Here is a 13,622-nt window from a genome sequence, read left to right as displayed (position 1 = left end):
CCCTATCGAAACACTATGCATGCTTTGGTTAATTTAGACTAGCGGGTAAACTTCCAATCTATAGATAAACTAAATGAAAAAGAAGATAAGAAAGTAAAAAACCAATCTCACCAAGTTGTTTATTTTTTTTGGGTACTCACAAAGAGCATTTTAATGTTCCTAATCATTGATCATGTAAGCACTTACCGTAGCACAGACTGTTCCTTATTTTAAAATGGATATATGCTATATTGTCCCACGGGTGTGGTATAGTGGTAAAATATCTAGAGGAACAAATAAGGCGATCATAATTTAAATCCTAGTAGGGATAAATATTTTGGAGATTAACCTCTAAATGTGTGCATGAGTTATGCTTCAAATTTATCCGTTAGACGAATCAGGGGAAGGATATCTGCCTCCAAGATTAGTCGGGTGAAACTTGGGATGCCTGAATTATCAAAAATAATAACAATAATAATAAAATGAATGTTATATTACAAAGAAAAAAATGGTTGCAAATTAAAGATTTGAGGGTGGTAGATTTAGATGGCGAATTAGCACAGTGGTGCATGAAGATGGAGTGATGTAAAGGTGAAGGTAGACCGGTGTAGTGGTGTGCGGAGACAAAGTAATGTGCAAGTGAAGGTGGTCTAGGGCTATAAACAAGCTAAGCTAAACTTCATGTTGTTTAAGTTTATTTGATAAGCTAACCAAATCAATCTAAGTTGAGCCTAAAATTAACTAAGTCATTGAAACAATTGTTCAAGCTTAACTCAACTTCTTTTTTTTTTATGAGTTTGAGCGTAGTTTATTTAGATATTATGGGACTCTTAATTTGGTTTATTTGATTTTCTAAAATTTTATTTAGTTAGTTATTAAGCTTGATATTACAAGTTTGTTTTGAGATTTATTTATTTATTTATTTATAAGTTTGATAAGAATTTGATGCAGGATTGACTTAACATGACCCTTTGAACTTTCAATGATTATAACTTTTAACTCGAAACTCAGAATCAGATTCTGTCTATCACCATATGTGCATAATTTGAAATTTTACATTTGTTATGGGTGCCTTTAACCGGCGATTTTCTAGCCTAAATTCTATCATTTAGTCTCTCATCCAAAGATTTTATTACTATTTTTAGTAATTTTTATGATATTTTTGGTATTTCTAGTAATTATGGGTCATAATTAATCTAAAACAGCGTCTTGATTATTAATTTTAATTTCTACCAAGAGATTTCCTTTTCTAGAACAATCTCTCTTATTTTTCTACAAAATTGGAATTAAGGTTAATATATTGGGATTTATTTTCTTCTTTTTTTTGTCTTAGGGTTTAAAGTCTATATAAACTCCTGTCTAGTTGTATGAGGATTCATTCCTCAATTAGTAATAAAGTTTTTGTTTTTAGCAAATCGTGGATTTTTCTTCTTGTTTTATTTAAATTCTCTTCTTGTCTTCTCCTTAGTTCCTCCTTCTTATCAGCTAGCAAGATAATCCGTTATCTTGTCCGGTATCAAAATTTTATTTATGAATATATTTCATAAACTATGTAATGCAGGATCGACCCAAGAAGACCTCTCAAATTTTAAAAGATCATAACTTTTCACTAAGGTTCTGAATGAGATGGTGTTTGGCTTGAAACAAAGCAGATTCAAAGAGCTAGATTTGTTAACGAGGGAACCTATAACCCTCAAATTTAGGATCCAAAAAATACCATTTAGGATCTGTTTAGAGCCTCGAACATCTTTTTTTTTTGTGGTAAGTTCTATTTTTTTTTTGTATTTAGAGTATTTTTGACAGTTTTGCCTATTATAAGTTAGGGTTTATCTATGTAAGCTTCTGCTTAGGCTATTTGAGGGATTATCCTATATTATTGAATAAAGTTTTCTTTTTTTGATAAAATCTAGAGAATGACATGTTTCTCTTTGTTTACTTCGGCTTCTCTTCTTGTTCTTACCGCAAATCTCCCTTCTCTTCAACCCGTAAAATCATCGCTATCCAGTCCGACGTCACTATATTTGTAAACATTGTTCATAAACGATTCATAATCGTTATGCATAAACATCAACAAACTAAATACATATGTGTTCAGGTATATTTATTTAATTTAACGAGTTGTTTAAACTTACCACTTAAACTTAATTGACCTTATATATATTAAACCGACATAAACAAACTCTTACCGAATGCTTGATTTTTAATTTTTTTCTTTCCATCAATTAGATCAAAACTTGGATCTACATATATAATTAAATCTAAATACTTTTCTCTGATTTCATTTTAATTCAGGCCAGTTACTTCTGAAGAGGTGAAGCCGTTCTACTTTTAATAAATAATACAATTCCTCCGCATAAAATCATGCACGCACTATTAATTTCCTGGATTGCATCCGTTTAGGGTCACCGCAACCCCCACCCATGAAGCTGCAGCAGCTGCCTTCGGCCATGATCAGTGATCACAACAGTACTGGAGTAGCAGCGCCGGCAGATCTCACCGCTGACGATGACCGAGACCGCGATCACGACCTCCTGATGCCCGGCTTCCGCTTCCACCCCACCGAGGAGGAGCTCATCGACTTCTACCTCCGCCGCAAGGTCCAAGGCCGCCGCTTCAACGTCGACCTCATCCCCTTCCTCGACCTCTACCGCTACGACCCCTGGGACCTCCCAGGTCACTTCATCCCTCCAACTCCATCTAGCTCATGCTGTTTATCCAACAATTTGGTTTCAAATTGCTTCTTAGTTTTTTTAACCACATGAGGAATAATGTTATGTAGTTTTTGCGACGATGGGAGAGAAGGAGTGGTACTTCTATGTTCCGAGGGATCGAAAGTACCGGAACGGCGACCGGCCTAACCGGGTCACTCCGTCGGGCTACTGGAAGGCGACGGGGGCGGACAGGGTGGTTCGGTCGGAGAATGGAGCGCGGTCGATCGGGCTGAAGAAGACGCTGGTGTTCTACTCCGGGAAGGCACCCAAGGGGATTAGGTCAAGCTGGATCATGCACGAGTACAGGTTGCCACACAGTGACACGACACTGCAATATCAGAAGGTGATCAATTAATTAATTGTTTAATTGTTTGTCGATCTGATCCGATTAGGGTTTAAGTTTGAATTCATGCATGCACAGACGACTGAGATCTCTCTCTGCCGGGTCTACAAGAGAGCTGGAGTAGTAGAAGACAACTACCAGACCACTCCCGCACCTGCCGGAATATTCTTAGACAGAAAGCACTACTCTTCCTCTGCAAAACCGGTCGCCGCCGGCGCCGGAACCCTAAGCAGCACCGCCACGTCGCTGAAAGAAAACAGCAGCACTTCACTGAACCCTAATAACTCCTCCAACTCCATGGAAATCAATAACTACCAAGGTCTTCTTCTCACGAACCAACAGCTAGGTCAAGGGTTGATGATGGTGCCGCCACATGAGCCACAGCAGTTGACTCCGGCGAACCAGCTCACTATGTCGTTGCCGATGATCTCGGAGAAGCTGTGGGAATGGTGGAGCAGTTAATTCTCCTTCCGAGGTCGGTAATTATTCGGGATTAGTTGGAAATGAGGGTTTATATTGGTTTAATTATATTGTCGTGTTCTAGGAATTGTTGTGTGTGCATATATAATTATGGTTGTCTGTGAGATTATTAAGGTACTTAACTATTAATTAATGGAGATTTGTTCTTGTAATCGAGATAGATAATGATGTTGCATGAAGACTTTCATAGAGGGAAATTGCTTAATTTAGGGTTCAAGCCCATGCATGAATGCAGCATTATTCTCTTCTTCTTCTTCTTCTTCTTGAATTGATATTATTATTCGATTTCGATATATGAATTTGATGAATTAGGTTTTGGACGCTGGATATAATAGTGATTATTCTACAAACTAACGAGACAACAGAATTAAGAAGGCAAGAAGAGAAACACCACTGTTCTCTAAATTTTACCAAAAAAGTAATATTTATTAAGAATAGAGGATAATTTCTCAAGTAACTAAATAAGTATTTATATAGACAGTTAATCTAAGACTCGCTAAAGAAAGAAAGTAAAGAAATCTTTAAAAAAATGTTATAAAAAAAATTAACAAAACAAGATGTTTACATATACAAACTCTATCTCATAAATGTCTGACATACCAAAAATGCCCTAAGCATTTGAATGTCCAAAATAACTCTTATTTTGGGAAAGAGTTAGAATTATAAAAGCAAAAAAAAAACTATTTTGACTAGTTATTCTTTTATAGGTCTTTTCCTTTTTGATAATTTATATAGGTGTGGAGTCTTTGGTTTGATTAATTTTGAAGGTAGATAGTCTTCTTTCTTAGTTTGTCTATTGGACAAATACGGAGTACAATTTAAGCATACGACTCTAGAATATTATTATTATTATTGAGATTCAAGTTTTAATCCTCTGATTTATTCCATTTTATTTATTTATTATATGTGCATCATTAAAAATTGGCATAGTTTTATAAATAATCATATTAATAAAATAAATAAATTTAGATGTTAAAAATAAGTTACAGAGAAATAAGTTAAAAATTGGCATAGAATATTTTCAGAAAACTAAATGAAAGAAAAAAATAACAATGTTTACAGATAAATCAATATACTTATTTCAAGTGACTTGCAAATGTGTTGGATTTGAGAAGAAGATTCAGCAAAATTCATACATTTTCTGGTACTATTTTATCTATACTCGCTATTTGAAAACTGTCGCTAGAAATTTTTGATGTTGATCCAACATAAGTCGGGTTCAATCAGTCAGTTTATCGATAAATCAACGGTTTGAACTAGTAGAGTTCAGTATGATAATGTAGATCTAGTCTCCTTTATATTTTCGACATATCCTTTTTGGTATCATGCATGCACCATCATCAATTTCATATCGTCGATTATTGAGTTATCCTTTTAGATGTCAACACACATCCTTTTGGATAAATTTATGTTTTTGGATATTCTTTCTTTAAGATGATATTACCCTATCTTGATGCTTAATTATAATTTATTAATAATTACATCCTAAAATAAAATGATCTACCATTCGACGTTCCAAATTTCAAATTCGAACAAATTTCACAACCTTAGAACTCTTTAGATAAGAGAGGGAAGAAGAAAAATAAAAAGAAATTCCACAACTCCATTTATTAGAGCAAAAGTGATATCACTTACTCCAAACATCCCATTTTCATCGGTCCTACGGTAATACACAAGTAGATAATCACTAGAGATATTTTATCCTAGTGCAATGGCTCTTTGTATGTAGAAAGTTAGATACCCAACGAGTCATTATCTATTAAAAATTAACTCTAAAACTCATTGAAGCAAATACTCACATGCCACGACTTGGCTATTTATTATGTGTTGAGACAAGAAGAAAGAAAGAGAGATGATAAAAGGTCAAAAACCTTCATAAAGGGTGAGCTATTAATTGACTTAATTACTTAGATGCACCATACATCAATTTAATTATTAATTAATTAATAAGTAATTTATAATTAATCAAATAATTAATTTTAATTACAGCAGATAATAATTAATTTTTTAATTAATTAATTCTAAATGATTAATTAATTTCACAATAGAATTAATCCTTATCTATGTTTTATTACCTCTTAATTGGTCCATACTAATTGATATTCATGTATACTAAAGTTAGTACTGCTCCTATATATTCATGTCCATTCTAGTAAAAAGTAATTATGCTCTCTCCGAGCATCTCTCATAATCCATTTCTAGATTATAGGTGAATCGTTAGCTTATAATCAACCGTCAAGTGGTTAGAGGCTAAGAAAAAAAAATTTCCGAAGATATGCGCCCGTCAGAAATTGCTCCCTACCCTATTATAATAAATCTATCATCCTTTAATCAACTATTCGCATCCATGAACTGAGTTCATATGTGAGTCGATACTTACATATTAATCTCCACTGCTCATCTCAAGATCCGGGAGGTTAATTATGGTCTTGAGCAGTCTCCTAAATGAAAGGAACTAATTCCCTAAAAAATGAATCTCAAAGGAGTCAAATCTTATTCCCGTGATATAAATTTACCAATCAGACTACCAATTCAGAGCTAGGCCCGTGGGGGCATGCACTTTTGTTTTATGCTGCATGCTCAGGAGAGATTGTTGTTGATAGACTGATACAATGTGCTGTTTTGTGAAGATTTCTTAAAACAATGATGTTTTTTAAGGTAGCTGTGAGGGTTACTGTCTGTTCCCTTTTGTTTTGGGGCACGCTTTGCATTTGACAGACAGACAGCCAGACCAGACAGACAAGCGGTCAAGGTATTGACTCAAAGTTAAGGAGCTTCCTCTAGCACACAGCTAGCACAGCATTTATGATTTGTCTGTCCTTCATGACCTCGAGCCCTCAGATTTTGTTCATCTCAGTTCATTATTTGGCCTGATCAGTATTATATATATATATATATATGCGACTGATGCATGGAATATTCAGGAATTGATCAATTGTAAAATCATTTTTTTTTAAAATTTTTATTTTCACGGAGGGAATTGATGCAAACGCCTCAATATAGGTACATATTCTTTTTTTTTCTGTTTATTTTTTTTAAGCTGTTAAGCCAATTAAATTTTATTTTTAGAGTTTAGAGTTGGATTACAGTGTTAAAAATTTTAGATGTTCACAGGATATATCTTTAGGGTGTCTAATAGCATTTTTTGTTTATTATTTTAGCTTTCAATTAAATTTTATTTTTAGGATTTAAATATTAGGTTATAGTGTTCAAGATAAAAAAATAAAATTAAAAAAATTTTAGATACTCATGGTTATATATATATAAAACGTTTAGGATTTAAGAAAATTTTAATTAAAAAAATTAACGTAATCGAGGTGCCTATATTCATTCCCGATGCCTCGAGCACCCGCTCGCATGCACGGCACGTAGAGATTAGTCATGTAGAGTATCCTGATTAAGCATTATATATATATATATATATGTTTTTTTTTGTTTTCTTCCTTGATAATTTTACAAAATATATAGCAGGGAACAAGAGCAAATTGCTATTCAACAACTTAATTCTTGAAATTAGTCAAAATGTTATGAGTCGTTTGAAATGCTTAGACAGATAGGTAGGTAGATACAATAATGATAATCTTACAAAGATGTCTTACATGTTTCCATTCGTGGCATCGTTTTCTCTTCATCCGGTCTTTTCTGGAAGCGGTTTAGATTACTAGAGGGGAGGAGTGAATAGAGATCTACAAATCAAAATGAATCTTTTCTCTTACTAATGATTTAGCAAGGACACACACAAATTAGCTAAATAGAACACATAAAATAAAGAGGACGCGAGAAATTACTTGGTTACAATCCTTGGGTTGTTAGTCCAAAAACGATAAAAGCTCCATTACCTTCTCTTTCGGAAATGACTTGGAGGCAGAAAAGTCTCTTACAATGGTTAAGCACAAGGCAAATAAAAGAAAAAAAACATAAGTAATTCAAGAGTGAATTCTATTTGTTCTTCAACTTTAGTCTTATTTATAGCTTTCATCGCGATCTAATTGTTGTGCTGATGTGGCACCTCCAGTCACCCAGAGGCCCTCCGATCAATTGGATCTGAACTGATGTGTTTTCAGGCTTTATCCACTTTGACAACGGTTTGATAATGACTCTAGATGACTTAGCCTCTTCTGATCCGGTCAACCATATATAGGCTCACTACAAGAAAATTGATATTTAACTACAAATTATTTCGTCGCTAACATATTAATATAATGTTCGTCGCTAACCGATATTTACGACGATAATATTTAGTCGCTAGGATCGTCATTATAAGTTTGTCATAAACAATTATTAGCGACGATAGTTTTATTTTTCGTCGCCAATATATTAACGACATCATTAAATCGTCGCTAAAGAATTTTAATCGACGCTAATCTTATGGCGACGAATGAATATTACTCGTCGCTAAGAAATTTGTTTGCGACGAATCCAATTTTTTCGTCGCAAACATGTTAGCTACGATTTCCCTTATTTCGTCACTAATGTCATCGTAATGCGTCGCTAACACATTTCATTTCGCCGCAAACGGCTACGGTAAACATCAATATGTTTAGTGATTAGCGACGAATTCGAACCTCTTTCGTCGCTAACAAATTAGCAACGATTTTCTTAACTTCGTCGCTAACAATCTATTTCGTTGCTAAACCCATTTCATTTCGTCACAAACGTTTACGATAAGGCTCGATATGTTCGAGTTGTTAGCGACAAATTTCAAAAAATTCGTCGCTAACCTTCGTTTTTTTTTTTTTAAAAATTATACACATTTACAAACTCATACAATCATCACAACTCTAACAACAATATTCACAATAATCATAACTCTAAGAACAATATTCACAAACTTATACAAATACTAACTCTAACAACAAATTCACAAATAAACTCACAAACAACTCATACTTCATCAAAGTATAAGTTCACAAATCAAGTAACATTCACAAACAAGAGATGCAAGTACTCAACATCAATGTCTAACATCAAGTAACACAACAAATTAAGTACACAAGTAACAATCCAAATAAAGTAAAAACAAGTAACAAGTTCAAAACATTAAGTTCACATCCAGAAATCCACAACATCATAATCTACAAGAAATAAACTTCGCAACAGTATGTTCATATCCAAAAATTCACAACATCAAAGTCTAAGAATGAGTAGGAGGAGGCGGAACGAAGATGAATCATGGATCAATGAATCTAATGCTCCAGGTGCCAATCGGTTAAGAATTTGTTCAAACTTATCTTGTCTTGATTTCATTGATGCTAACTCATCTTGGGTGCTTGCTAATTGAAGTTTGGTGTTTGCTAACTCTTCTTGAGTAGATTCAAGCTTTTCACGTAATGCGGTGTTAGTTGATCTGATCGAGGAGGTGACATCTGAAGAAGTGGACCTAACTGGCTTTGGCCCACTTCCAAGTCCTCTAATGTATCTCGAACGAGTACCGAGGACCTAATACAAGTTTCAACATATTTAAAAATAGCACATGACTATTTAATAAATAGTAATTGTGAATCTCTCATTTAAGCTAGTTATCACTAATTCTTAACCGAAATAGCATGTAATGCCGTTTCGTTTAAACGACAAGGAATAAGTGTGGAAACTGTGTTTGCCCAGAAAACTTCTATTATCTATGGCGAAAAGTACCAACGGTTCAGTGACTAGAAAAAAACTACTATTATCATTCACTATTCCTTTCTATCAATGAACACGATAAAAATGAGGGTGAAATTTGTGAAAAATATAAGTAATAAAGCATGAAGTAATAAAGCTTAAGTAATAAAGTAATATAAGTAATAAAGCATGAAGTAATAAAGCATAAAGTATTACCCGCATCGTTAAGTCTCCAACATGTAAGTAATAATGCTGCAAAATATACTTGTTAATTTACTCTCAAATTGCATTACTCTCAACGAAATCATGAATTTGCTTGCGTGGACTTGTAGTGGAAATCATATTAGGCTTTTGTTGTCTGGAAAGATAAAAACTTAAGTGTATCTGGAGCAGGTCAGCAAATCAACACTTCTATGAATAGCATCCAAAAAGTCCACATCCAAAAAGACCACGTCAGCAAGACTCTAGACGACTGGAGAGCGCTCTCCAGTCGTCTGGAGTCTTGCTGATGTGGTCATTCACATTCATTTAGATAACAACCCTAGATGACTTAGTAGTTAGCTATCAGTTGCCTGGAGGCTCTCCGGTTGCCTGGACATGGTCAACCTTAGACTTGACCATTTGCTGACTGTTGGAGCAATCCCAATGGTCCGCGGGACCATGTGCTTTGTTGTTTGGGCAAAGGATTTAAGTTAGGATTACCCTCGTTATTTGATATGTGTATGTGAGTGTGCAGGTTTGCAGGATACACATGTGATTCAGCTTGATGGCTTCGGGTCCGGTGAAGGATGGAGCATCCGAGGGACCGTGGACAAGACAGCAAGGACAAGGGCCAAGGGAAGCGACTTCGAGGCATACGCGAAGGATGACATTGTGGACGAGCCGCGGGCTTGGATGCATTCGAGGGATGAGAGCTAAAGGAAGTAGACTTGAAGGCAAGAGGTCAAGGCTACAAAGAAGAGTCAATTGAGTCGTGAGGGTATGAGTGCATGAGAGATTGTACTCGGGAAAAAATCTCGATGGGTATTGTAGCAGCCAACGGGTAATGTAGCAGTCAACGGCACTGTAGCAGTCGACTGGTGCACTGTAGCAGTCGACTGATGTACTGTAGCAGTCGACTGGTGTACTGTAGCAGTCAACTGGTGTACTGTTGCAGTGGACTGGTAGAGAGCCGTTGGGCTGACACCAGTCGACTGGTGCAAGGACCAGTTGACTGGTAACGGGCAAATAAGTTTGCTGATTTCTTCCAAGCTCTATAAGAAGGAGCTTGGGATGGCCGGCCAAGGTGACGAAATTAGACTTGATTAAAGCCTAATTAGTAGTCACCAAAGTGCTCAAGGTCTCTTGTGTCCAAGTGTTCTTGGTTGGTATTGTGGTGAGGTTTCTCCACCCACAAGGAGTTGCTTGAGTAGCCGGAGTTTGCCGGGGGCTAATCCACCGAAGGATCGAGATCGTCCACCTTACGGACAGCCATGGAGTATGAGCATCATCTCCGAACCACGTTACATTGACGTGCATTGGTTTGCTTGTTCTTTTCTTTGTCATTAGCTTTTGTATTCGTAATTAGTCTTTGTATTTTCGCTTGCGCACTAACGAATACGTAGGAAGCGAGTAATTGGGGGCGCCGTCTATCCAACTCCCCTTCTAGCCGGCCGCAAGATCCCTAACAGTTGGTATCAGAGCGAGGGTGCTCTTCTACGGACTAACCATCAAGAGAGCAAAAAGCTAGAGGAAGAAGAAGATGGAGTCCGAAGGACCGCTCGGATGGGATATCCGAATTCCACCTCCGTACGATAAAGAAGACTTCAATTATTGGAGGAAGCGGTTGGAGACATGGTTCCAAATGGATTGGAACCAATGGGTTGTCTTGAGTGACCCATTTGAAGCTCCTACGGACAAGAAGGGTAAACGCCTCCGACCTCGGCATTGGACAGAAGAGCAACAGGAGCAATCGGAGGCGGACAAGGAGGTAACGAGAATTTTATATAGTTTACTACCTTCTAATATTTTGTTGAGTGTAGGTGAAATCACAAATGCAAGTGATCTTTGGAAAAAGATTATTGCCTATCATGAAGACCCTACAAAAATCCAAGGAGTAGAAGAGCCCAAGGAGAAGAGTTCATTGGTCCAAGAAGAGAAGGACCAATTGAATGTTGACACGAGCTCAACATCCGAGGAGAAGGAAGATGAGGAGGTATCATCCACATCATCAAGGGAGGAAGAAGTGGAACCGTCCACATCTTCAAGTGAAGAGGAAGAAGAGCAATCCAAAGAAGAGGAGATCTTGGAAGCTCAACCCTCCACCTCAACTACCAAGAAGAGCACAAAGGACCACATCAAATGCTTTGAGTGTGGTAAGATGGGGCACTACAAGAGTAGGTGTCCTTCGCTCAAGAATGTAAAGAAGGTAAACCCTAAACTCACTAAAGTTAATTTAGAAACTAATGCGAGTTGTAGGAAGAAGAAGAAGAAGGAGAAAAAGCACATTAGATGCTTTACATGTGGTGAGTGGGGTCACTACCACACAAAGTGCCCAAGGAGAGGAGAGCTCAAGAAATTGTCGCACTTGAAGAAATGGGAGAAAGAGAAGAGAAAGAAGAAGAGCGCAAGTCAAGGGGGAGCTTCAAGGGAAAGGGAGGTATACCCTAATTTGAAATGCAATTCAAATTTTCATTCCTCCTTGCATGCTAGGAAAAATAGTGTTAATCATTATATGCTCATGCAAAATTTTGGATTTAAATATCATGATAGGAATAGAGTAAATATCGATCATAACCCTAGGAGACCTATGCATGATAGACCTAGGAAAGTTAAATTCTCATTACCTAAGGAGAAGAAGGTAATAGAGAACCAAGGCATTAATCCCAAGAAGGGGAGACATATGCCTAGAAGGGTAGGTCTAGGAATGTCCAAGGTGGACAAATTAACTCTAGGGTTAGGAACCTAGAGAAGGAGAATCAAGCTTTAAGGGGAAATCTTGATAAGTTAGAACAATTCCTTAAGAGATTCAATGTTGGATCTAAGGAATTAAGTATGGTGTTGGGTAGTCAAAGACCCAACAATGATAGATCGGGTTTGGGATACCGATCTAGTCCCTCCAAGGCCAAAAGGAGACCATGTGCTAGGGTGGCACATGATAAGGGCAAGGGAGAGTCATCTAAAGCCAATGAGAAGAAATATGCTAGGTTTGCATATAATTATGGAAAGGATGATGTGTCCAAGGTGCACCACTGTGGTTTAGCCATAATGGAGAAAGCATCTAAGAAGATGGTTAAGGTTAAGAGCTCTAGGGGGAGCTCAAAGAGTCAAATTGGGACCCATGACTAATGGATCTCAAGTGGGTACTACTTGGGAGTCTAGAGGAGCCATGGAGTGTGCCAAATGGTTTGGAGACGGACTTGAGTCTTAAACCTAGGGTTTTGGCACACATGGTTTGTGTTTCATGCAAGAAATATGACATTTGGGGGTCATATAACATGATAATTGATTTTGGATGTATAGATGACATATAAACCAATGCTAGGGATGCATTGTGGGTTGGTATGGGCAAATACATCAAGAGGAAGCCAAAACTAGGACTTTAGGTCGAGGTTCAATTGAACCATGTAGCTAGTTTTGGATTTTGTGTCAATCTTAGAATTGGTGATAGATATATTTTGTAATATATTTTTTCCAAGTAGACAAGGGTACAATAGACCTCTCCACAAAATTTGGAGATTTTTTGGAGGTCTAGAGAATTTCTGGTGTATTTCTAAAGTTGGCCTGAAAAGGTTGATTTTTTTTAGAAATAGAGTACCAGTCAACTGGTACAGATACCCAGCGACCGGTAACAGTATTTTTGAGCACAGAATGTCTCTGTAAGCTCATTTTTATGAGGTCAGTCGACTGGTAACAGTATATTTCGACCAAAGAATGCTTCTGTAAGGTTCTGTCGAAGGGGGCAGTCGACTGGCACTCAGGGGCAGTCGACTAATACTAGCTTGATATTGTTTTCAGTACTGTTCGTGACCATGTCAACTCGTTTAAATGTATGAGATCCATGGAGGATAAATACATGAGTTTGGGTCAGTTTGGATGATAAGTTTTCAACAATTGGGATATTATTGGAGAACTTTTTGGATGTTAGGCAAAGGGGGAGAAGTAAGGTTTAGTTGGGAAAACCTTAAATGCCTTTGCATAGGGGGAGCCTTGTGATAGGTTCTTAAAAATCCCTGTGGAAAAATCCTAGCTCATTGGGGAGTTTAGGTGTAGGGGGAGCCTTGGGATAGATTCCAATGCATGTTGCATTTTGTTTCGGCAGTGTAAGTCCAAGTGTGTAGCCTTGGCAATGTAAGTCCATTCGGCAGTGTAAGTCCAAGTGTGTAGCCTTGGCAACGTAAGTCCATTGTTTATTTTAGCATGTTTATTTGCTATATGTTTTCCCTAACTTAAACGTATTGACAAACATCAAAAAGGAAGAGATTGTTGGAGCAATCCCAATGGTCTGCGTACCATATGTTTTGGTGTTT

The 13,622-nt window shown here is 36.8% G+C and overlaps 1 protein-coding gene across 1 annotated transcript; it reads left to right on the top strand.

Moving 5' to 3' along the window:
- The first annotated feature begins 2,368 nt into the window (after positions 1-2,368).
- On the top strand, positions 2,369-3,715 carry LOC122016765 (NAC domain-containing protein 35-like). The gene is made up of 3 exons (XM_042574161.1): positions 2,369-2,652; positions 2,759-3,033; positions 3,112-3,715. Exons 1-3 carry the CDS (start codon positions 2,400-2,402, stop codon positions 3,493-3,495), a joined length of 912 nt encoding a protein of 303 aa, XP_042430095.1. The 5' UTR covers positions 2,369-2,399; the 3' UTR covers positions 3,496-3,715.
- Positions 3,716-13,622: the final 9,907 nt, after the last annotated feature.

The sequence above is a fragment of the Zingiber officinale genome, chromosome 8B (genome assembly GCF_018446385.1).
Source record: "Zingiber officinale cultivar Zhangliang chromosome 8B, Zo_v1.1, whole genome shotgun sequence".
In the NCBI taxonomy this organism is placed as follows: domain Eukaryota; kingdom Viridiplantae; phylum Streptophyta; class Magnoliopsida; order Zingiberales; family Zingiberaceae; genus Zingiber; species Zingiber officinale.
This window is presented reverse-complemented; position numbering and strand designations above follow the sequence as displayed.

Bases quoted from the DNA above. Each gene is read 5' to 3' on its own strand.
- LOC122016765 (XM_042574161.1), top strand. From the start codon at position 2,400: ATGAAGCTGCAGCAGCTGCCTTCGGCCATGATCAGTGATCACAACAGT. The intron at 2,653-2,758 runs GTCACTTCATCC...AATGTTATGTAG, and splicing joins CGACCCCTGGGACCTCCCAG to TTTTTGCGACGATGGGAGAG. The intron at 3,034-3,111 runs GTGATCAATTAA...ATGCATGCACAG, and splicing joins CGACACTGCAATATCAGAAG to ACGACTGAGATCTCTCTCTG.